Consider the following 25527-nt stretch of genomic DNA (forward strand, 5'->3'; position numbering starts at 1 on the left):
CCGCGCTACCAACAGAAGAAAGAACCTCAGATAATCCCTTCAGAATCTGTAATGTTATACGGCAACGGAAAAAAAGAAGTGGGATCCCTGTAAAGGTTAAGCCACTCCATCTATGTTTTCCTTAAATTTAAAGGAAGGTCTTCAAGGGAGTGGGGGGAGGAGAATTGTGGTGTCCTCAGAAAGATAACATCAGTGATTCTTAAATGTACCTATGGGGGATAATTTTGGACTTCAATGACCAATGCTGCCCACTCCCTGCAGTCATGAAGGAGTGCTCTTGAGGCTATTTTGATTGTGATTTACCGTCTTTTGGTGTTAAGCCTGGACGCCAAGATAAAGGGTAAACAGTTACGTGCATCTTTCTCCTACTGCCAGGTAGGACCCTGGTCCATCCCTTGTCCTGGTCTGGGCCCCCCACTTCTACCCGTGATGTCTTCCTCTTGTCCCTTCATGTCCAAGATCTACCTGCATCTTTCACGAAGATTACTCAACAACTCACCCTCCGCTCTGAAGAGAAGAAAAGGGAGCAACATGGCTTGGTACCACACACACTCTGACTACAACTCACAAATGTAATATTTAGGTAGTCTCTGAACTCTAAAAATCTGCTACAGAAGCCATTCATCCCGGTCTGGAGTTACACCAGGTGGTCAACAAACTGCTTCCTAATAAATGATAGTCCTTTCTCAGATCATCTCTTCTTCAACAGTTTTCTGTCTCAGGGGCCACTGGGACTACAAGTCCTTCTAACCTCACCATCTGGGAGACTTCAAAACAATGCTTGAATAAACAGGTGAACCGTTAACGAAAGAATTAATCTGAGTACTTCCGGCTTTACAACTCGCACAGGTGATCAACGCACCCGTCCCACACAACGCCTGAGTGGAAACTTTGAAGACACTGGCAACGTATCGAACCTCCAGACATGCTGCTCATCTGCCTTGACCATCTAGCCATTCCTTTCAACTTTACAACACTGAATGTCTGCAACTCCAAATATTTAAATAGATCTTTATTGGATTTTCGATTAAAAAACAACACAAGGCAGCTCCCAAGAATGCAGACCTGGGACATTCTCATACAACATACTCAGCCATTTGATAGATTTTAAATCTCACCGGCATTGTAGCATTCAGAATGTTACGTTCTTGTTTAATTTCATGAACATTCGTATAGCATCATTCCAGTAATTAAGCCAGTGTAAATTCTCAGCATAGTATTTGCTATTGAACAAGCTGCTTGAGTTTAATTCAACAGGTGAAACCCGCCCCCTCGCCTGTATGAGCATAGGTTGAGCCCACCTCAACTAGCCATCAAAGGTTTCCATCTGTCATAGTATAAATGTCAACAAATATTCTCTAAAAGGTCCCCAAAAGCCTTTCGGTCTGGACATTACGGATTGTGCCACTGTGACTGTTCAGGGCGGTAATTACTCAAGAGGGCCTCTGTAAACCCATCTTTTAGTTTAGAAGTGTTGCATCAAGTCAACGCCTGCACTAGTGTTATGTCTGGTGTGTTGTGCTATGCATCTTCCCTGGTGCTCTCGTCTTTGCTTGATGGATTGTATGGTGATGCAATGGAGTGCGTGGGTTCCTGTGGGGTGTTGAGTATGTGTAGTAATACGGGCTGAGCAGCAGGAGGCCGCTCCTGGTGGGGCTATACTATGGTTAGAGGAGGCAGACCCGGACGCAGAGGTCAGACCCGGGACCAGGGTTCAATCCCCGAGGCGGCAGGGTCTTGAACTCAAAAATGTCCACGGACTCGATAATTCTCGCCTCGTGCCTACTTGAATCATGGGTTCACACTCTGCAACTCTGGGCAATAGCTTGCTTAATCTCCACTACGGGCCCACCGCGATGGGATGCCTGGCTTTCACCTTGGGGATGCCCAGTAGGGGTTATCTCGCAGGGAAAAGCCAGGACGGGTTCCCAAAGCAAGCGCCTTGAGACCTTACGGTGAAAGGCGCTATATAAGAATGTATGATTTACGATACAAGCTATACACGTACATGCAACTAAGATCAATAAATCATCTGATATAATCTACACCTCGGCTAATGGACTAATCATTATATCCGCTATCCAGCGATAGGCCAGAACCAGCGGCAGGGGGGGGTGAGCTTCTGACACCTCGTGGCACATCTACAATGTATCCCATTAGCATAATCAATGTTGTACAGTTCTAATGCGAGGAAGTGATGACCCCAATTGCCCGAGCCACTTCCATCCAAAAATGATTGATTGAGGGACATTTCCAGGCTAAGTGCAGGGAATCAGAAGGCTCTGTGTAGCACATGGAGCTGTGTGTGGGGGCGGGGGAGGGGGGTTGATATTTTATAGGAATTAAATAATGTATTGCACACCATTTAAGAAATGAAAAGGAATGAGTTTGCGCCTGTAATTAAAGGACATTACTTTAGTCCATTTAACGCAGAAGTGACAGGTTGTGTGAGAAATCTCCTCCCCAAGTCAGATTCCTACAATGCTCTAGTGCAGTGTTTGCCATTCTGTGGGCTGCGACCCACTGGTGGGTCACCATAGTCCAAGCAATAATGAAAGATGCCTTTAAATTCTGTATTTATCTTGTCACATTCGCCTGGTCAAATGTCAGACTTTGTCTTCTGGCAAATTGCTGCTTATTTTTATACCATGGAGATTGGGGTTTACAAACTCCTCTCAATTTACAGGGAGAGAAATAAAAGTAAAGCATATTATGTGACAGTATTGCTGGGGCACAGGGAGGAAAGGCTGCTGGATGGCATTTTTCGTTAACACACTACAAAATGTAAATTCCTGTAAATTACTGTACACATTCTGCGGTAAAGAAAGGAAAAATTAAGCGCATTTTTTATAATTCTGAAGTGTGATGTAAACAAAGATCATATTAGGATCGAAACAAATCGAGACACTTTTGTTGGTGATGCACAAATGATAAATATTCACTGAGCCCCAATATCCACATATTATCATTTGTGTGCAATATCGCTTTAGTAGAATACTGTGCGCCTGTGCAAATGTAGTGCCCATTTCAAGTGACAGAGCACTACCACACCAGGCTTCAGTTATAGTAAAATCACCCGCTCCATGCCCAATAAAGCTGGGTGGGTCGCGAGAGTTTGTCGCTCTAAAAGCCAGGCTGTGGTTCTACAAGGTTAAGGAAGCCCTGCTGTAGTGACATCTTCAGAGGGGGGGCGGGGGGTGCATATGTTCCATATAAAGTTCAATGGTCCAGTGATCTATCCCCCAGGATATGTAGACAAAAACATTTTCATCCAGGGCGGGGGCTCCTCTGGCTCTTGGAAGAAAGTATCCCAATAGGCCATGGCCGCCGCCCGCCTGACGCATTCAGGAGTTCGCGAACATGCCCAGCACATGACGAGCTTTCACAAAACTGCGCAATAGTTGGAAAATTACCATTAGGGAAAAGCGGGGCCACTTTTGCATATGTAGGCGGTTTCGTGTAAGTTTCACTGTTTTATCCAGTGTTGGAAATTGAGCCTGGTTATCTGCAATAGGCATTTCTGGAAAGTACACATGTTTTCCCCACTCCCTTAGCAGCTGTCCAGATCGCCTCGCCGTTCCTATTCATTTGCTAGGCAAACTGGCCGCAAACACTGTTCTTAAAGACCCTGTCTCAATTTAGTCCCTCTAAATAGGAAAGTGTTGGGCAGCAGTTTTAGGGTCAATCCAGTGTATGGCAAAATGTGATTTTGCAGCAAGACAATATCTTTTAAAAATCAGGCATCGCAAAACCCTCTGGTTCTTATGTCTGGGTTAGCCTGTTCCATCGGCTTATTTATTTATTTATTTTATAAAGTTTTATATAGCGCGAACTTGATCCCGAAGGATATCAGAGCGCTTAACAATTTTGGCCTAGAAATGTTGGGGATATTCCAGAACTAGTTTGATAGTGTTATCAGTGAGTGGAAGCACTAGTTAATTTGGAAGCCCAAATAGCCCCCAACATGCAAAATCCACAGATTAGGTCACTCAGGATTTCCACAAGGTTCTTAATAAATAAAATTATGTCGTACATGAATAACTTCAACACGAATCCCCGCATGGCAAATGCAATGCTCTTCTTTATACGTTTTTCTTGAAGCAGTAAGCCATTGGCTCTATGGCAATAGCAGAAAAAATAGTGGTGACGGGGTACCCATATCGCGTTTCCTTGCCAATCCCATGAATGCACATTCCAGTGCTAGGAATAGTATATAGTAGTTTACCAACCTGCAAAAAAGTAGCTACCCAGGTGAATTATTGGCAGTAAAACAAAAAATGGCCACTCCAGTGAATCGAATGCCTGCTAGGCATCTAAGAAACCCAAAACCGCTTGGATCTGTGGGCGGGTCTGATCTCAGTGCATATACTGTGCACAACTTGCTGGAGGTGCCTCTTTCAGGTATAAAACATGTTGGGCCAGGTAGGATAAACTTTTCCATTAACTGGTAAAGACAAGTAGAAAGAACATACGCAACAATTTTACTATCGATATTTAACAAAGAAAGTGGCCTGGAGGATTTACATTCATGCCATCAATGCCCGGCTTCAAAAAGGCAGTAACCAAAGCTTCACAAGTGTTTATAGACTCCTGATAGTGCAAATCAGGGCTCACCATCCACTTGAGTTGGTTCCAATCATATCCCTAGCATTGACCATTTTAAGACACTACTTTTGTCCTTTGCCAGCACAGAAGGCAACAAAGGCACCAGAGGGAATGCAGTGCAGGGGCGGCTCTAGGCTCATGGCGGCCCTGGGCAGGGAGCGTAGGTAGGGGGCCCTGGAAGAGGGGGTCCGGGCGGGGCGCGGGGGATGTCAGTGTGTTTGGAAGTGGAACAGAGCCGGAGGCCGCCAAATCCCTGCCAGGGGCCGCCACGTAAATATGTATCCATCCTCAGAGGATTATTATATTAAGAATATATATTGGCCTGCGCCACACATAAGGCCTTGCCCGCATACAGGAGATTGACTGACCCCCAAACCATGGAAAATCCTTTCAAGCCTCGAGGGCCCAGAGTATGGAATGGCTCCATGGAGGCAATGGGTCTTTATGCCCACTCTTAGCACCCTGGGGCACTCACCAATTATGGATGGGGCGCCAGTGCTTGCAAAATCCATTGTGCGACACCCATGCAAATGAGGAAATCCTCATGCATACATGCCAACACACCTGATTCAGGCGGGAGACTCAATTTCTGAAGCCAAGAATGGCTGTATTTTAGCTATCTTCTGCCTGAAACTGGGCTCTGCTTCAATAGAAATCAATAGGGAAAATACTTTATGATTTGTTTTCAAAATCTTCCACTTTCCTGTTCTAAAATGTTGTGTGTGCCCGTGCACTTGGGTATGTGCCATCTTACTGACCAAGGTGAGGGGCTGTCACACTAACTGCACGAATCACAGGATGAGCTGTAAAGGTGTAGTACGTCTTTTAGTGCCTTTAGCAGGGGACTCTGAAATCCACAACAACCCTCAGCCCGCTCACAGGGTTGTCGTCACAACATGCACCTGCCTGTTGGGGATATCGCTGCCCTGCCTCAAAAGCAGGCCCTCTTCTAGCAGTGAAAGATGGCGCAGCAGAGCAGAGGACAGGACAGGACAGGCCTTGACGGGGGATGCTGTGGTATCGCGAGGCTGGGCAGCGGGAGCGGCAGGTGGCGGGAGAAGTGGCGTGCTGTGCTGGTTAATCTCCGTAGGTGTGACGCTCCTCTTTGGTTAACTCCACCGCGACCTGCAACGTGACTTGGGGACTGAGGAGGGTGCAGGTCAGCGTCACCCAGTGCTTGATTTGAGCAGGTGGTTTCTGGTGCCTAGCACCAGCGCTTAATCATCAACACTGGAGCTTTTCATGAGCACTAGGTAAAGACACATTCATTCATATGTAGACACGGGAAGATTCAGTGATTTATTTGTCCAGAATCACAGGATACTGAGCTGATGCTGAGACTCAAAGTCGAAAGCTCTGGCCCTTACGCCACCTCTCACCACTTGCATGGTTAGTAGTTGGTTCTGTTTTAGTCGGTGCTAATAGGAGAAATGGGCAGGTACAACCTGCCTCCTGACAAGGGCCCGGCACTTTTTTTTTATTAATTAACCACTGGCGTCACCTCACAGGTCATGGCCCTTGTGCTATACCATAAACATAGACATGAGGACGTTGCCTGTTTCACTGTAATTCAAACTCCAGAGGCGCAATCTTGTAGTGAGTGTTCAAAATCTTCAACAAAACATCAATGGTGCAGGTTAGACCTACAGTTTCGACCATGACACCGTTTGGTTCGATCAGACATCTCCCGAGGCGTTAATACGCCAGATACGACAGAAGGATGGCGTTGCGTGAGGGTCCGCCACAGTTCACAGCTCTGTTGAGGGTCATTTTGTTTCCAAAATAATGCAACATACATAGAGACCTTTGATTTATTTTATTTACTTAACACTAAACTATGGAGGAAGACACTTTGAAGTGGTGAATCCTAACACCCACTCTATTGATAGTAGAAACGAATGACCGATCCGTGGGCACACACAACATATCCTTACCTCGCGGGTTCAAAACAGGCCCAGGCAAAATGTACAATAGCAGCTCACAGATAAGACAACAGCCTCGACCAGACCAGAGTGGGCTTCAGACCTAAGCAGGCGAGCACTCAAACTGGCTCTGGCATGCGAGAAGTCTGGAACCTTAATCGGGTCGATGGAAATGATGGTGCAGGTCTCAACAAGGCGGAAATATGCAAATACTCAAGGTGGGAGCTTAAATAAAGGGAATTCTGGGGGAGATGGAGACACACCAGCTTTGGGGTAAAGAGTGTGCATCAGTCCCTCTAGTAAAGCAGGTGAACCAAGACTACAAGTACCAGCATGCAGAAGGTTGTCAAATGAAAGCCCAGGACTGGAAATATGGTGCTGCATCAACATGGAGCAGTGTAGCAACCCACCACCTTGCATCTTGCCAGCACCAAAGAAATGGGCCATAGTCTTCCACAAAAGTCTCCTAATCATCACTTATGCTCCTCGGTGGATACCACTGCAGAGAGGTAGATAGGCACCCAGCACCCGCAGAGGGTATGGGGTATGACACTCTACTAGTGGGCCCTTACCAGGAACCTAAATTAAACCCAGAGCTACTTCCTCTTGGTCCCACCGCCCAGCCATCACTGGCCCAGGCGTAGGTTACCCTGTGTCTCCATGTCAGGACCCCAAGAGCCTGTTCTGGGCTTAGGCTTCGAAAATCACTCTTTTCAGGTGTGTTAGACAAATTGGGTCCATTGGAATACACCAAGACTGCAGCACAGAGAATCTACTGGGTTGCTAAACAAATTCGTGCTCAGACACAAAACTAGCTCGTGGCTGGACTACCTGAGAAGGCGGCAGAGGATAAGATAAGATAATAGGATCGGATAGACTGATTCACCCATGGCCAATCAAGCAGCACTTGATGGACTGGCCTTACAGACCAGTGTATGGACTGATTTTTGGCTATATATAGGCCCGTTTTATGGTCTGTTCGGACGGTTTTTACTGTGGATTTCCCTGATATGTAAACAAACATTGCCTTAACCCCTTGCGTGCTCCTGACGGAACCACTCCGTCACGAACCACGGAGGCGCTGTGCTAGAGACAGAGTGGTTCCGTCACGGCGCGGCCGCCATGCCCACGCTGCAGGAATTCCACGCCTGCGCGGGTATTCCATTGAGCGAGCGGGGTCGTGACGGAACCACTCCGTCACAAGCACAGCGCCCCGTGGCTCGTGACGGAGTGGTTCCGTCACGGGCATGGCGGAACCGCACAGAACCCCCACAGCGCTGTGGCGGAATTACCACCGCGGCCAAGGGGTTAAGCTAAAATCCATGCAGTCTTTCATACCTTGCAAAACACTTATACAGCCTGTCTTTACTGTTCAAAACTGCCCTGGTTTGCACACAAGGGTCACTTTTTAGCTATCTAATTCACTAATGAAGGCCACTTTATGTTGGTTCCTGGGCCTATTTTCTGTCCCACTCGGACTCTGGAATTACCCTGAGCCTCCAGGGCGTTGAAATGAGAGCCGGTCAAGCGACTGGCACTTGAAAGTGAGCACAAAACGGTAGGGTGGAGGAGACGGTAAGTGGACACGTCATGATACCCACTGCGCGACCAGATGCTTGTAGCTATTTCAGCAATGGTGGAGAAACTTATGTAAAACATTGTTAGATAACATGAAACCACGGTGGGAAAACGTGTAGAACAGGTTCGGCTTCTTTAGATTAACTCTGCAGATTTCACAACTGCTGGAGAAAATGCAATGCACAGCTGCGTGAGAACAGGAGAAAGCATGTATATATAGCTCAATTTCTCTAGCAGTTGTGAAATTAAAAAAATATATATATATGTTGTATATGAGATTCTGTAATCTCGGTATGAACGTAATCTCAAATTTCTTTATAATCGGAGACTTGCAACACACCCAGTCGCCAATTATAAAGAAAAGACGTCAGAACTAGACTATTGTAAGTTATTACAGTTGAGTTCTGACATCTCAATGCCTGCTGCCAGAAACAGAGGTGATTAGCAGGTCAGGTTACGGAGCAGCTCTTCCAACCAACAAACGTTGCTTTTCTTTCATCTGCTCAATTTTTGTAGCTTACAATGACAAGCAGAAAGAGCATGTTTATTTTTGCACTCCTTAAAATGTTAGTGAAAAGCTGAAATGTTAATGCATATTTCTACATGTTCAAGCTACTGCAGATTTTTCATTTTAATTGACTTGTAATAATCTTTTTCTAATATCTTTATGTAACAAAAATCTAACAGTTTTTTGATGTGTTTAATTTTGCACTACAGGTTCTATTTTTACTCTTCATGTTTGCTAACATGCTCGCTCTTTAATATGAAAGAGCTATGCACCAAGGTTTCAAGTTGTTTGTGGTAAAGGTGATGACGTGGCAATGTATTATATAGGATAAAGTTCCCCCTGGCGTACATGATAAGGATATTGTAATTCACATCAGAGTTCCATAACCTTATAAAATAACTCAGCCTTGTTCCTCTATATGGCTATGGAACTCCTCAGTGACTTTCAATATCCTTATAATGAACGGCAGGGGGTAATTTATCCCATATATATTCAAGACTCTCCCAGGGGTCCAGGGAGGCTTGGGTCTCTCCAGCTTTTCAAGCCCACTCCAAAACAAATATTTGTCTAGCCTTATCAAATACCAAAAAATTAACTCTTTTGAGCTAGATGCCAAACACAATATGCCTCATGTCTTCCCATCGGAGAGGCCTGTCTATATTTGAAGAAGTTCCCCCTGATACCCACAAAGTATTAGGCCCCACCATTCTTTCATCCAAGGACTTTGCCCAGACCTCTTTAAAAGAAGGCTAGTAGTCCAAGTATCCATGAAGCTCACCGTGTGAACAACCACTAGCAGACATCACAGTCGGGTGTGTGGTCACAACGTTACTGCTCAAAGCCCTTGTGATGTTGAGAGCGTGAGGATAAAAGCGGTGGAGGATGAAAGACGTAGGGTTGGCCAATGGGGGAAGAAGGTCATATGTAATACAACATCTGGACTCTGTTGTAGTTGAAGGTCAGAATTTCTCGTGCAAGAATCTGGAGCCATTCTGGAAGGAGTTAACTTCTTTATTTCATGTTGGACCTCAAACACTTAGCCTACCCCTATGCACCTTCTCGCACTCTTCGGTCTGCCACACAAGCTAAATTCCAGGTTCCCAAGATTAGACTTTCCCGTATGGGCGGTCGGTCTTTTTCATATTTGGGCCCTGTACTGTGGAATGCTCTTCCTCTTCGCATGCAATCCGATCTTCTTCTGTTCCGAAAGTCACTTAAAACCTGGCTCTTTGGCCAGTAGACTGCTTTTACTCTGCTGCTGCTTTGATAGCGCCGGGAAACCCTTGTTGAGTAGCTGTTTGCGCTCATACAAATTAAAAATATATATAAATATGTTACTGTTAAAACACGATCATGGGAGTAATGCTTGAATTAATCGTAGCCATTGCAACCCCTTGTGTTTGGCCCATTGCGCCATTCTAGACAGACTCCCACCCTGTGCAAATCATTCCTAGTCCTGCTCTAATAGGAACAAACTATCGCACAGCAGCCAGCTTTCCCCAGCACCTCGAGACCCTCACAGGTGATCCCCTGCGATTCACAAATGTTCATTGATCGATTGACCAGTCCAGCCTGCACTGCCGAGCCAGAACCCCCCAGATGGGAACACAAGCAACTGCAGACCAGTTTTGACCTACTTTGGTCTCATCGGTGAGGTGCAGCTTGAGTCCTAAGGCATAATGAGCAGAGGATCCATGTCTGGACACAACCATCACACTCAGGTCTTTGTTATGATCTACTGTTTGCCTTTCGCCTTGCCTATGTGTCTCTTCCCTACTGCTCAGCCAGAATGAGTGTTGGAGTGCTTGGAGATGTCTGGAATGTTGGATGATTGAAGATGTCGTGGAATGCACGGGTGCCTGGTGACGTTGGGAGTGTCGGTTGGAGTGAGCAGGCTGAGCAGCAGGGAGGCTGCTCCTCGTGGGGCATCACCTGGACTTTGCATCTTCCAGTAACTTCTGTGAAGTTGTTGTCTTATGAATAAATCTACAACATACTTATACATCACTTGGCTACAGAAGATCTTTTATTTACAACAGTCTTCTACTGCAATAACAACAATGTGATGGAAATAATGATTGATTTTATCTCAGCCACTGGTTATCGCTTGGGCCACTTTCCAAACCATCGCTTTTTGCCCACTGTGCCTTTCTAGACAGACACCTACCTCATGCAAATCAGTCTTAGTCCTGAAGCCAGTTCTTGGGTGCTTGTAAACCAGTTCAGAGAGGACCTGGCTGGGCAGTTCCAATGGACTGTTCCTATTGAGCAGGACCAAGGCTGATTTGCGTTTGGTTGAGTCTAGTCTATAATGGCAAGGTGGACAAAAGAACAATGGATTGGGATGTAGCCCTGAGTAATTACCAGTGTGTGAGTTTAATTCAAGCAGCCCAGACATCACTTTTTCATATTCTTCATTGTGACGGCTCGTAGGTTACAGTATTTATTTATTTTATTTTGAAAGTTTTATATAGCGCGAACAAGATCTTTGCAGATATTAGAGCGCTTTACAAGGACAAGGGGGTGATAGAATAATAGTATGTAATAGTTGAGGTAGTTAGGTACAAGGTGCATAGTTACATAGGTAGGTCAAAATACAAGAGGTAGGTCAAAGTTGAGGTAGTGTAGGTACAAGGTGCATAGTCAAACAGATGCGCCAATAGTATAAAGGTACAAGAAGAAGGAGCATATACTTGTTTGAGCGTGCTTAAAATGCTTTTGGAGATAGCATAAAGGTAGGCATAGTTGAGGTAGGCGAGTACAGGGTGCATAGTCACACAGGTGCATCAGTAGTACAAGAGTAGGAATAGTTGAGGTGGTGTAGGTACAGTATGCAAAGTCAAACAGGTGCGTCAACAATATAAAAATATACAAAGAGGGAACGTATACAATCAAATAAGTCGACAATACAAGTAATACAAATAGTCCAAGGGGTCAGGCAGGTAGCACAGAGCGGATTCTTGAGAAATACAGAATAATAGATCATGTGTATTTAGCCTTGAGGATCGCTTTTACTTCTTTCTGAAAAAGTTTGTTGGAGGAGATGAGCCTGGTTTCAGGAGGGAGTGAGTTCCAGATCCTGAGAGCCATTCCTGAGAAGGAGCGTTTATAGGTTTTTTCCTTCCGAAATCTTCGAGGCTTCAGCAGAAGATTGTTTGTGCTCCTAGTAGTTCTAGAGCCACCCGAGATTGTCAGCTTTTGAGTGAGGTAGGCGGGTGAGTTCATGTGTACAGCCTTGTGTGTCATGCAGACGATTTTCAGATGTATTCTGGCTTCAAAAGGCAGCCAGTTCAGGGATTTAAAGTCAGGGGAGATATGCAAGTGTTTTTTTGAGCCAGTGATGAGTCTCGCTGCAGCGTTAAGGGAAGCTCTTAGGGGTGCCGTTGTAGTTAGGGGGAGCTTGCAGAGGGTAGCATCGGTAAGTTCCGTTACGGCTCCATCAATCCTCCAACTGTTCCTATCCTGTAGCTCCACACCACACACCGACATTCTATTACATCACCCACGCTCAATATTCCAGACACCAGCTCAGACGTACAGAGAAGGCGACACGCAAGATACTACAGCCTACTATCCCCTAGAGGGGAGCACGCAACAAGGACGGGCACTAAAGGTAAATTCGCATTCATGAATGCCTAAGTGTATTAATAGTTACATAGTACATGGTTTTAAGCTTCAGGTGCGGCGTGTTAACCACTGAATCACGTATGAGTATGACTGACACAGCATTACAAAAGTTGACAATTTTGGCTGTTTATTCCTTTTTTCCATCAATATAACCACTGTTGCCAGAGCTCTCAAGGGGGAGGTACCAACTATAATTTACTATGAAGCAACCCAAGTAAGCAGAGCTCCCTCTCCCCTCCCACCCCCTGCTTCTAAGTGACTTAAGGACTGTCCAGCCCCCCGCTTCACAGGTATCACCATCGCCAGCCCTCATCCAAGTGGCACTGCCTACTGATGCCAACCCAATGCTCAATGACGTCACAAAGGGCCTTGAAAGGCATCGGTCTCGTGCTTGTCAAGTGTAAACCTATCTGTCGTACATGCTTCTGACAGGCTGGCACTGGCAGCGCCCTTGAATAAAGGCAACCTTGCACTAATGACATCACACGCAGTGAAAGACCACGTACAAACCGCGAGTGGCCACTTTTCAGGACAGAAAATTCTTACAAATGTATGTTTAGTTCTCATGAAGCTTGTTACAACAGCCATGTGCCTGCTCTCCGCAGATGGTATGAAGGAGAGATGGCCACAAGCACTTCTTAAAAACATAGAGGGGGAGAGGATGTAGCGTTGTGGTTAGAGCTGTCGACCTCGAAGCTAGGGAACCGGGTTTGAGTCTCAGCAATGATGCTCAAAATCCTGTGCTTCTGGGCACATCACTTAATCTCCCCGTGCCTAACAAAAATGAATGTGTACGTCTGTAACGAAACCGGTGCTTATGTAAAGCGCTCTGATATCCGATGTCTCGGGTCTAGTTCGCGCTATATAAAACTGGGAAAAAAACATAACCACGGTTATTATGTTTGTGTTACTTTATCAATTTGTATCTATACTTTTGCTGACCGCTCCCATATCTTGGGAGTCATATTTGTTTTCCTTATGCCTCTGCTTTCTGTACACGTGTAAAGTGCTCTGATACCCGCAGGGGTCATGTTCGTGCTATATAAAACTTTTTGAATAAATAAATAAAATGTATATCAAAGACATGATACAGAAGTGCATTGACTTCCGGATTCCTTATGGAACAGGCAGGAGATGTAGGGTTCATGCACCATAGGTTATTCAATTCGTTCAATGGGGTACTATGTTCATGCCCATATAGAAAGTGCCAACTCACTGCCAAGAAAGAGAGCTTCAGGGCGCTCCCGAAAAAGACCTTTAGGGGAGAGGAAGAGAAAACAAACATTGGCAAAAGCCAGAAGGTCTGGCTTTGAAATGCTAGCCATGGTTGTTATTATTCTTGTACAAACACATGCAATATGCAACAAGATTGCAAAAAACATTTTGAACATATAGAGTAGCAGAGCAGCCCAGACATACTAGCCCTGACACTGAAGTGCATACCTTTTCATGAGGCTGGACACATATTATTGAGCAAAATGCTGTCACTCACACTGCAAGACGGCCAATGGATGGCGTAGACTGCACCACGGCCCCATGCTGTGGTGAGTAGAAGCAAAATGCATGACACTTAAACAGGTCAATGGTTTAAGAGGGCTGGCCCAAAGCACTTATATATGTATTTTTATTATGAATATTTTAGAAAACATGATCCTGGTGAGACAGCTACAGAGGACTCTAGGCCAGACATAAAAAGTCAAGGTTGGTGCAAGTCGATCGTAGGGTTTTTGATTAGTTATTCCCAAGGAGGGCAACGTGGTCTGTAGGAAAAAAAGCCACCACACCACGTCACTGCCACCAAGTCCAGGGCGTAACCTTGGACCACCCCATGTGCTCTGAAAAACATTATTCTGCATCCTGCGGTTCATGGTCCCACATTTCTGATGGTAGAAAGACCACACTAAGTCTGTATTTGTAATCCGGTGTGACGGCAGCTAGAAAGCTAGAGGGAAGAGGACTCGTGCACCCTAGAGCAAGTCACCCGCTTTGATATCTGGAGTCCTGCACGCAGAAGATTTGAGGAGGGGGTATACGCCTCAGTATTGAATAGCACTTTGTAGCCTTGCCAAGGCCCCTGAAGTTAATTCTGTGTGATCAAGCAAGAGGCTAGCCCATTGGCTGGGCATGGTTTGGAATGTTTTGATCTAGGAAATCCCTGAAGACCTGGTTGTTCTGCATCCAAGCACTCTCTGTGGTTCTTTTTTCTTCTGGCATTTCTTGACAGTTGGTTCTCCTCTGAGTCTAGTGCTTGGACATCCTGTTGCTGGGGCAGCCATGCGCTTTATAAATTCTATAACATAACATGCAAGTTTATAGTGTAGGCTGTGTGGGAAGCATTGGGTATCATATATGAAGTTCCTAGTACTGCTCCAATTGTAGCACAGTGAACTTGTGGCTACACTTAGGCGTGTAGTAATGAAGAAATCTGCAAGACAGGAAGAGTCACCATTACACGTATGACTATCTTGTCTAACATGTGGTCTTTAAAACTCTACGGACGCCTAGGTGGTTGTAGAGCATCCATATACTCTCTGGAAGCAAGTTCTAGAGCTTGGCCCTCAGTACAGTAGCGGTTTCCAATCAGGGATGTGAGGGTATTATTGTCAACGATGACTTAAGTAGAGAAGGCCAGGTGGATGTATGGCGTTATGGCCAAAACATATCAGTTTAACCCTTTGGATGTGTCGGACGGCTCCCGGCCATCCGATGCTACGGGTGGCGTGTGCGTCGGATGGCCGGGAGCCGTCTGCATTTCGCACACTTCCAAGGGGTTAAGGTACAATCTCTTCTGGTTAGGAAGCCGGCGAAGCGGATGAGACAGGCAGATGTTATCTTGTCGCAGGAACAGTTTAGGAGGAATAACCTACAAAGATGAAATATTGGTTCAAGTTTAAAGCAACAGTCTATCTAAATGCACAAGCAACTTGTTGCTACACCTCTGTCTACTGGCTTGTATAACCTCTAGGCTGTCACTGGAATTGACAATCTATGCCATATTTACAAGTCAAGATTTGATAAAGGAACTCCTGGTGATATGATGGAAATCAAGGGTCACTGGACTGTGATGTCAACGTGCGGGTTGTGTTTTTGTTTAGTGTTAACAGGATACACCTTGCACAAAGCAAGCACAAAATATCATTCTACTGTTCTGACTTGGGGGGAAAAAAATCACGAGTGCCGCGCTCAGCTGTTTACCCAACAGGCATGACGTTTGCATAACAGCACACAGTTCGCCACTCTATTATTAAACTGATCATGGGATCTCAGTGTAGCAACAGTCCGCTGCCTATTTTTTCAGAACATAAAATTCGAATCCGATGTATTAAATACAATTATTTCCATGGGGTCACCTTAAGATCTTTGTTTCTTATAGGGTATATGCCCTTACACTTCCTCTGACTCTGCACATTTTCAGAAGTGTAAAGAATAAGCAGATAAAATCATGTGGCAAATTGAAGCGATTTAGCATGTAGCTCCTGGCAATAATGAGCAGAAACAGTGCTTAATTTGTTAAACAAAGAGTGCGGTGCCCAAAGAATTGCTCAGAAGCCCGCTGCCGGTTCTATCAAGTGTTGTCGCACACAGTACCAAGAGTGCATAGTCTGGAGTCCAACACAGGGAAGAGGTGTGGCGCCGCGGCCAGGGCGACTGGCGCTGGACGCTGGGGATCACGGTTCGATCCCTGGCTCTGGCGGCAGGGGTCTGCCCAGCACCATGCGACTCTGGGAAATAGCTCGCTTAATCTTCCCAACGGCCTCCAGCGTCGAGATACCCCTTCGGGGGTGATTTGTGCGCTATACAAGTACTGGATTTACATTTTACACATGCCTCTCTGATCCACCATCAGGCACACCCTGCCCTTGTTCTCATGCCTGCGGGTTCCTGCTTTCTCCTGTTAGGACAGGGTTGTCTTTCTCTTCCACCATCTTTCTGCTTTGTTTGTTTTTCCCCTCTCTTGCTGGTGGTCAGTGTCTGATGAGGACAAATAAGCGCCGGATCCGAAAAAATGAGTCCTGGTGGGCCCCAACGGCAACCACTAGCTCAAATTAAGCACTGACTAGAAAGCAAAGAAGGACACGTCTGCTATCAACACAATACATCATTTATGATGAACATTCAATATAGACTCACAACAGTAAGGGCCCGATTCACTGAACTAACTTAAGTCAAAATCCTAAATTTACTACTTTTGGTATTCACAAAAGTTAGGATTTTGTCTTAAGACAGACTTAAGACAGACTTAAGTTAGGATTCTGTCTTAAGTCTGTCTTAAGACAAAATCCGAACTTCTGTGAATACCAAAAGTAGTAAGTTTAGGATTTTGTCTTAAGTTAGTTCTGTGAATCAGCCCCCTAATTAGTAAGCAAGGTCTTCATTAATAGCTAGTGTTCTATCTAATTTCAAGCCATTATTACTGACCCTTGTAGTGTATGCAAGTAGGCGCACAGCTCCTATCCCAAGTCGCAGCACTTTTAAGAGTTCCAGGCTGAAGTGAAGTCTCTTATCAATGTTTATCAATAGTGCTCCCACTGGTTTTAGGTGTTCCAGCTGATAAGGGGACTAGGTCAAAGGGCCATGATGACATCATTTGAAAATCTGCTAATACATGTGGTGGCCAAGAGAACACATGAAGTCTGAAAATCAACAAGCATTGGCAAAGCCAATAGCTCAAGCCTATCCAGTTTGTTTTTAGCCATGTTGTACAAGAGAATGACTTCTGTTCAGTGTGGCTAAAGGTTAGTGGTGTGGAGGAAAGTGGAGTGGCATAGAGAAGAGTGGCATCGAGTGGAAGGGAAGTAGAGTTAAGTGTCAAAAGAGTGAAGAGGAGTGGAGTAGAGCAGAGTAGTGTGTTGTAGGGTGGAGTGGAGTAGAGGGTCATAGAGTGGAGTGTTTTAAAGTGGAATGAAGAAGAGTGAGTGGGACAGAGTGCAGTGCAATAGAGTGGAGTAACATGTTATGGAGTGAAGTGGCGTACATTGGTGTGTCGCAGAGTAGAGTGAAGTGGAGTGGCCTACAGTAAACTGGAATTACCTAGAGTCTAGTAGAGTGGAGTGGCGTAGAATGGAGTGGTTTAGAGTACCATTGACTGGAGTGGTGTACAGTGGAGTGTCGCAGACTAGAGTGGAGTGGCCAAGAGCACAGTGGAGTGGCTTAGAGTCTCGTAAAGAGGAGTAGCATAGACCGGAGTGGTGTACAGTGAAGTTGGGCGGAGTAGAGTGGCAGAGACTGGAGTAAAGTTCCATAGAGTAGAGTACAGTGGAGTATGCATGGTGAGGAATACTGTCATTGCAGACAGGGCCGGACTGGCAGAAGTGAGCACCGTGCATTTCCCCGGAGGGCCGCCAGGGTGGGGGCCGGTTTTGGGCCCCTGAAGGTCCATTTTTGTTACCAGGGGCTGGCAATTACGGCCCCCTGTACTAAAATCGGCTGAAACCGGCCCTAGCAGCCAGCTCGGCCGCACCCCCACCGTCCCCCCTCCAGGGGGGCCGGCCGAGTAGTTTGCCAGGGCCGGTTATGGTTCCCAGTCCAGCCCGGATTGCAGACAACACATTTCAACTGATATTACTATTATATTTGCACAGACCTACAGTTTTACTGATAGAACTATACCGCACACAAACGATAATGTGTGGAAATCTGCATCACCTAGTGTATTGCTTTGTTTTGAATAAAAATATGTTTCCACCCAACCTAAGAATTACAAAATAATTTGCCTCATTTGTGCCTTCCTAATTCTCTTAAATTCTGAAATAGCTGTTCATTTAATTTACTGGCATTTACATTTTGTAGCATGCAGGAAAAAAAATAACATCCCACAGCCTTGCTTTTTGCCCCCCTCACCCAGTACCAAGATGGTCGTGTAAATCCTCTAATTTTGCAGTCTGAGAAGATAAAAGGAAACACCAACCTCCCTCTGATGGCAGAGACTGGCATTTGGCCTCTGTCTTTAAATGCACAGCAAATGTGACAAGCTAAAAACAAAAGTGAAAGGCCTGTTTGTTGCTCATTCACTTCTGAACTCCAACACGTGTATTTTGGGGAGCACTCTACCAGCTCCAGTGGAAATTAAGTGAAACTGAGAAAGAGGATTCCTTAAGCATTGCTATTAGTAAAGAGCAGTGCTTTAAATGGGGAAAAAAGTGCAGGTACTCATCAGATCGAGCTGGGGGTGTGGCAAGGAGGCGGAGCTAGAGGTGGGACTATGGGTGGGTCTAATGAAAAACATTTGAAGGGTGCAAGAATTTTTTCGGTTGCGAATGATGATAAATTGCTTCCCTTCGCAATTTATTGTTGATGCCCTTGCATGTATTAAGTTGTACTAGTTGACAGACTATTAAAAGGTAACTATCAGGTTTAAACAAAACATTAAAAGGTGCAGAGACTAGTTTTACTGAAAATTAATTAAAGGAAAAAAAGACTACATCCTAAAATGCAACTCTGACCCGCATCGGGTGGAAGGAAGCCATCAGTTGTCATGCTAGTGATCCTGGGGTAGGCAAGTTATCTGGAGTCTCACAACAGAGCAATACTATTTTACCCTTTCATTCACTTTCTAGATTCTGTGCCACCCAGCAAGACCTAGTCCAAAATTCTGAGGGGCTAGAAGAAGGATGGAAGCACATCTAACCATGTGCATATGAGCACGGTGTCACTGATGATGGTGGTCAGCAGGCCTGCTGTAGCCACTGTTTCTGATATGGGAGGCACCCTGTACCCACATGTGTTTGATGCTCAAAGCTTTCCTTAGGCCTGCTCCTTCTACTCAAGTCCAAGGCTTGGCTTCCTCCCTTGGGTGCTTTAGGTTCCCTGGTGCTCCCACTCCTACTGTGTGGCTCACTTTTTTCATGAATACCATATACAGCCAGCTGTTGGGTCAACTGGTGATGACCAGTCTGGTGCACCTCCTAGTGCAGTGGAACCCTACAGATTTCTAAGCTGCTGTAGTGGAAATTGGGAGGGGCATTGGGAGGGGCAGACATTTGGCACTATCCGTTCATATCTCTATGTACTGCTCACAGCCGCACACTTATGGATGCCTCCACAGTATTATCCTGGAAAGACATACTTACGATTCCCCGGCTAACAATGATCCTTCCTTCTTTCGACTTCTCTGCCTGCCCCCTCCTTCTAGTGTGGGGATATGTGGCCTGGCCTGTAGTGATGTGGGTGGTTCTTCAGCTCCCTGCCTGGCCTGAGGGGTCTAGCCCTCTGGCCACATCTGAAATGACAACTACATTCTTGGAACAATATTCACAGTAGTCTGTGTACTACTTTGTCAATTCACTAATTTTACATGGACGGAAATCCATTTTCATATTATACTTTTGTCGTAACACTTTTTTTCTTTTGTGTGAAGTACAACATTGTTTTCAAGCCACCTCCTTTGTGTATGTCTTTCCTCTGCACTCAGTGTTGTTCTTTGTTGACTGAAAGCTTCTCCCAGCCCCTCACTTTGGCTGTGCTAACCCATCTGCCTTTTCACATCTCCTCACCTGCGCACTCCATGTTGCTTTCCCTCAACCTGTGTTTCTTTTGCTCCCACACAGTTAAAAAACACTGGCAAACTCAACAGGTCACAAAAGTGAGGCCTACTGACGTTGCCAATGCTTGTATTCATTGTTGCTTTTGCTGAGGGCATTAGGTCCCACTGCCCGAGACATAAGTAAAATCAACAGGTTCCACAGGACAGGTCCAGGGCTTGGCCAAGTGTCGCATCTCCAACAGCCTTGATGCATGCGTCATACAGAGAACGTCTGGCAGCCCAGCACCACACTTGCTAGACAGCAAAACCTGGGGGAGGATTTACTTGTTTACAACACTACCTGGTGTTTGTTTATGAGGTAAAAGTACACAAATAGAGGATAAAATGCTGCCCCCTCCAGAGGGTACAGTGTGCTTCTCTTTACAAGCCAGTGCTCCACATCGGATGTACAGTAATGTGGTAGAGGGGAGAGCCCCTCAAGAGCAGCTACATGCTCTGCCCTAAGGTGTGGTAGGATTTCCACCAGATGCCGGGGGGCTTCCTTTGAGTCTTGTGAAATACCACTGGGCAAGTCCTATAGGGTGCATTCCATAGGGACGCTACGCATTTTCCCCAAAAAATCAGCGGTCTAGCCTTTAAGGTGCTAACGCATATAGATACTGGCATTCACAAAGGAGTGCAGACTATTTTTTCCTCCCCTCCTTGCACCCCACCTTTTTCTCTCGTCAAATGGCTGTGCACAGTTTCATTTCATTCTTCAAACAAAAGTCAGAGTGGAGCTGCAGGGGCTCTCTAAGAAGTTGTGAAACATTAAAACCTCATTAACAAGGTCTTCCAAAGACCTGTGAAGTACTCGGGTGCGGCTGTGTGTGCGCCCGCAAGCTGTCTCAGACCAGGCAGCCACGCACGGCGGTGGCATGGGGAGGGGGGTTGTACTTAAGTCCTATGGGCATTGCGCTCCTGGGTCACATGTTGCTCTGCCTTGGCGCCATGGCGTTACTGCCCTCCTTGTGAAATCACCAATATGTGAGCATGCGCCGCAGTGTAGAAATGCGATGCATGCTCAGGACTATGTGTGACTGAGTGCCGGTACTCTATTTGGTAACGGAAAAGTGCTGGTACTGAGTACCGGCCCATTTAAAGCACTGGTAAAGAGCATTGATGAAAATAAACAAGCTCAGAGACAGAACAATGTTCTTCACAGGAATGCAAGACTGATATACTGGTAGTGCCAGAGATAAGAAGATTGTTTACTGCTTCCTGAACTAGCATACAAGGGAGACAACAAACACGCATGTACTCGTGTGGAGTGCCACACAAAAAAAGAAAGGAAAAAAAAAAGAGTTCCTTGAAAGCGAGTATTCGTGGAAGAATACAAGGAGCCAGTCAGAAAGGTGGTAAACAGGCTATGCACCACAAGAGGGACTAAGACATGCAGGACAGCCTAAACCAAATAATGCCAGCAAACTGAAAGCAAGCTAATGTGAGTTACAACCCACAACGCCAATTGTAAGAAACATTCAGCATTTATTTATAAGGTTTTATATAGCGTGGACTAGCGTGGACTAGACCCGATGAGGGTATCAGAACGCTTTACAAAAGTTACATGTTCCTGATATGTCTTTGCAACCAGACAGCAGCACTGCTTGGTAAGTTTAGACCTAAAAAGTGCAAAAAGGAAAACACCAGGAAGCAAGCCTTCTCAAGCTTTGCAGAAAGATCACAAAAACACAAGGCCAACACAGCCATCCATCCTGCCAAGGTAGGAAAACACAGTGCCAATAAAATGATAACACTTATTCATAGTGCTTAGAAAAAATTTAAAAAAACACTGTACAACGGCCTCTATATATAAAATGTTATGAATAGCTGTGTTTCTTCAGTCCTCCATTTCAGAAAGAAGCTGAACCCCTTCATAGGACACCTCTCTAGCACGGTTAATAAACAAGGCCTCACTTGGCTCTGGATCTTGCTCCCTGTCCACAATCACGAGTCCTCCACCTCCTGTCTTGTACAGAGGTCCTGTGCTTGCTAACTAGGTTGCCTCATGCCATTTCATCAGAGATATGTCATCAGAGAGATTCTATTTCCGGTTCTGGCCTTGTAACAATGGAATGAAAGTCATAAATGTTTGCGGGGAATTAGTTCAAACTAAAAGTACCACACCCAGAGTGCATTAGGCTGGTCTGGCATATTACCAAATCCTTCTGTGCAATCCGAGTCTTTCATGCTGGTACTTATTAAACACAAGAAAACAACAATGCTAAGTGCTGTTAGATAACATTCTTAGAAAAGTTGAAGGTAGCAGCCTTATACATGCTCACTGTGTAGAATCACCTGTTCTGTAATATTTAAGCATTGCCAGGTTCTCCCCTATCTAACAAGTGGCATCGTATCGTGTCTGAAATCTTCAGTCAGCCCAGATATTTCAGCCTGGGCAGCTTACTTACTCTAAATTCAGAACTACAGGTACCAGGATGCCACGCGCTATTGCCTAAAAAAAGTAAGGCTGGATGAAAGTGACAAATATGACGCAGCCCCACTGGACAACTAGGGCCTTATTCATGAAAAGTGACGCATCGCTGCGTGAAAACAGCGATGCGTCACTTTTCAATGCGCACTCCTTGCGACACCAATGATGTGTCATATTTAATGTATGACGCATCATGTCGCAAGGACTTACAGATACGTCAGTATTTCTGACGCATCTGTAAGCGCAAAAGTGACGCATTGCTGGAGTGTGTCACAAAAGTGACGCAACTGCAGCAATGCGTCCTTTCACATGGGGAAAGCCCCATGTGAAAGGGCTTGCGTCAGTCTTAAGCCTGCTGTGAGGCAGGCGCAAGATTTTGACACAACAGCATCCTAAAAGTGACGCAGTGAAATCTCATAGATTTCACTGCGTCACTATTACGAGGCTTTGTGCGGGGGAACGCCCCCTCTGCATACATTATACCCGACGCAGGTATAATGTGGCGCAGGGGTTTAAAAAGTGACGCATCTACCTAGATGCGTCACTTTTTAAATATGGCGCAACAAGGCGCATTTTGTATGCCGCTGGTGCGTCACAAAAAGTGACGCACCGGCGGCGCAAAACTGACGCAAGGCCTCATAAATGAGGCCCCTAGGTTCTTGAAAATAACAGTCCAATTTTGACACCATTTAATATTCAACATTTGTTTCAAAAAAGTTTGTTGCCTCGCCTGTAGCTTTTTAAACTCTAATGACTGTTTGCCTTAAGCATTTCCGCTAAAGATTAATACTGTCATGAGTTAATTCAAACTTTCTACAAACGCTTCTGCACAGCGCTGATGAGAAGGGCTTTCCCTCCCTTCACCCAGGCAAGGCCTAGTCATTTCCCTGATCCCCGGCCTTTCCTAGCCGGCTGGCCCGGCTGTGTCTCACCTGAAGAGCGGGTTATGAAGGAGACTCCTGATGTCGGCGGTGAAAGAGGCGGCTCCCCCACGGAGGAGAGCAGATCCGGGCGGGGGCGCAGGGACCTGGGCCATGCCGGGGGCTAGAGCATCAGGAAACCCCCTCGGATTCCGCTTTCGGGGCTGTGGAGGAGTGTGGTTTATAGTTTAACTCCCTGAACTTTCTTTTTCAGTCAGAGTGCAGCAGTGAGAAGAGAAGCAGGGGGCAGGCCCAGCCGGTCACCATGGAAACCTGATGCACAGCAGCCGGGCCTTTGCTTCTTGGCTGGGACCCTTTCCTTGGCTGCCTGATACTGGGCCTGTAGGCTCTGCTTCTGGGCTGGGAGCCTAGCCTCTACCTGGCTTCCTGCAGCTGGCTGTCCTGGCCCTGATATTTTTTTGCTGTGTTTTAAGCTGGGACACCTTTCCTGGCTGCCTACAGGTAGGCCTGGTTCTGCTTCAGGGCTGAGATACGCGCTCTGGCTGTCTGTGTTTGCAGCCCAGCCACATTTCCCAGGTACATGTGTTATGTGCTGCACCAGTCTTTTCTTTGAATTCTGGGATTTGTCGTTTTTTTTAATTGCATTATAAAACAAGACTACAAGTCCCACAATTCAAAGAAAAAAATCTGAACTAGAGCAGCACATCATGCATGGACCTGGGAACATTGGCTGATATGTGCTTGTCAGCATAGTCCGTCTCCCTGGCTGTTAGCAATGCAGCCTAGTGTGGTCATGCTTCTGGCTGGTCCCTTTGCTTGGTCATAGCTGTCAACACGTCAAAGAACCAACACACCCAGGAGGACACACACTGGACCCCTTCTTCACCACAAGCGACAGCATCAAATACAACTCCACCACACAGCTCACATGGACTGACCTCTCCATCATCCACTCCCAAATCAACTAGCCTTAAGTCAGCACACTTACCAGGTTCAGCATTTCAAGCCGCAGCTGGAGCAAAATTACAGAAGCAGACTGGCTCAGCGCCCTCCGCACTGATGAGCCCAGCTCTACAGGCAACCTTGATAAAGGCAACAACAACTTCAAGAACTGCACTGACTCCCTCGCATCCATCAAACCCATCAAGCATAGTAGATCAAACAAGCAGGCCATCTGGTACACAGAAAACCTCCAAGACACCAAGCAACTCTTGAAACAGCTAGAAAGACAATGGAGAGACAGCCATGATACCACTGACAAAACTCCCACAAGATTGCACTCAGACGTGATCACCGAAACATTAGAAACATCTAGAAACAAGCACAAGTAGACCACATCGAAGGAAGCTCCAACAGTTGCAAGGAGATCTTCTAGATCGAAAAGGATTTTACCTCGCCATCAGCCACTGTCAATGATATTGCTGCCTCCCAACAACTCTGTGACAGCCTATCCAACGTCTTCCACAACAAAACTGAAGACATCTACAGCAACTTCTCACACCAATCCAACCCCAGAGAACTAATCGCTAACCTACTCACCACCAACCAAGACTGCCACCTGACCGAATGGACAACCCCCACCAGAAACAACATTGCAGCAATCATACAAACCATCCACTCAGGGGCCCCAATGGACCATGCCCCCACCACATCTACAACCAAGAAACATCACCAATCAGCACCACCCTGACCCAAATCTTCAACACCTCTATCACATCTGCCACTTTCACAAATGAATGGACATTTGCAGAAATCAATGCCCTCCTCCAGAAGCCCAGAGCCAACCCGAATCAACTGAGCAACTTCTGACATTTATCCCAGCTTCCCTATCCAGCCAAAGTGATTGAATAGGCCATCAAAAAGCAACTCACAACTCACCTCAAGCTTCATCAGCTTCCAGACAACACGCAATTAGAATTTTGAAAGATCACAGCACTCGAGGAGATTCTGAACGTGTCCCTGGTTGTTCAAATCCAATCTGATTTATTGCAGATGATGGACGGGTACTGCGGCCCATTTATCCCACGATTAGAATTCATCACAAAGATTTGTACAACCAGGGACACGTTCAGAATCTTCTCACGTCCCAGAACCTCCGGCTGAGACAATTCCGGCCTTCAGAGGACTGTCAATCCCCCCCCCCACCTGTCCTGAGGAAGACCTATTGTGACCACCAACTGGGGCACCAACAGGGTCGAAACATCGACGATAACGCTAGGCCCAGTACTACCAGGATTCCATACAACGCAAGATAGGAATCTCTGGAGTGAAATTAGCTTCTGGCCTACAACACACTTGTATATAGATAACCATGATTTCACTGTATATTCCGTACAGCACTTGAACAATGTACACTGTTGTCACTTCTATTCACTTTGTATTCCTGTAAATAATTTGTCTTGACAGTTTACCTGTTTATTGTGAATATCAATTAATGATTTAATTGTGAT

General features: G+C 45.9%; 1 protein-coding gene across 1 annotated transcript in view; it reads right to left on the reverse strand.

Moving 5' to 3' along the window:
- The window catches only part of BTBD19 (BTB domain containing 19), a 1094395-nt gene extending 1071052 nt beyond the window's left edge, over window positions 1-23343 (reverse strand). The window contains exon 1 of the mRNA XM_086952302.1: window positions 23129-23343. Within this exon, the coding sequence (XP_086808428.1) occupies window positions 23129-23232 (104 nt within the window). The 5' untranslated portion in view covers window positions 23233-23343. The remainder of the gene's footprint in view (window positions 1-23128) is intronic.
- Window positions 23344-25527: the final 2184 nt, after the last annotated feature.

This window comes from Lissotriton vulgaris, chromosome 1_1 (genome assembly GCF_964263255.1).
Source record: "Lissotriton vulgaris chromosome 1_1, aLisVul1.2, whole genome shotgun sequence".
In the NCBI taxonomy this organism is placed as follows: domain Eukaryota; kingdom Metazoa; phylum Chordata; class Amphibia; order Caudata; family Salamandridae; genus Lissotriton; species Lissotriton vulgaris.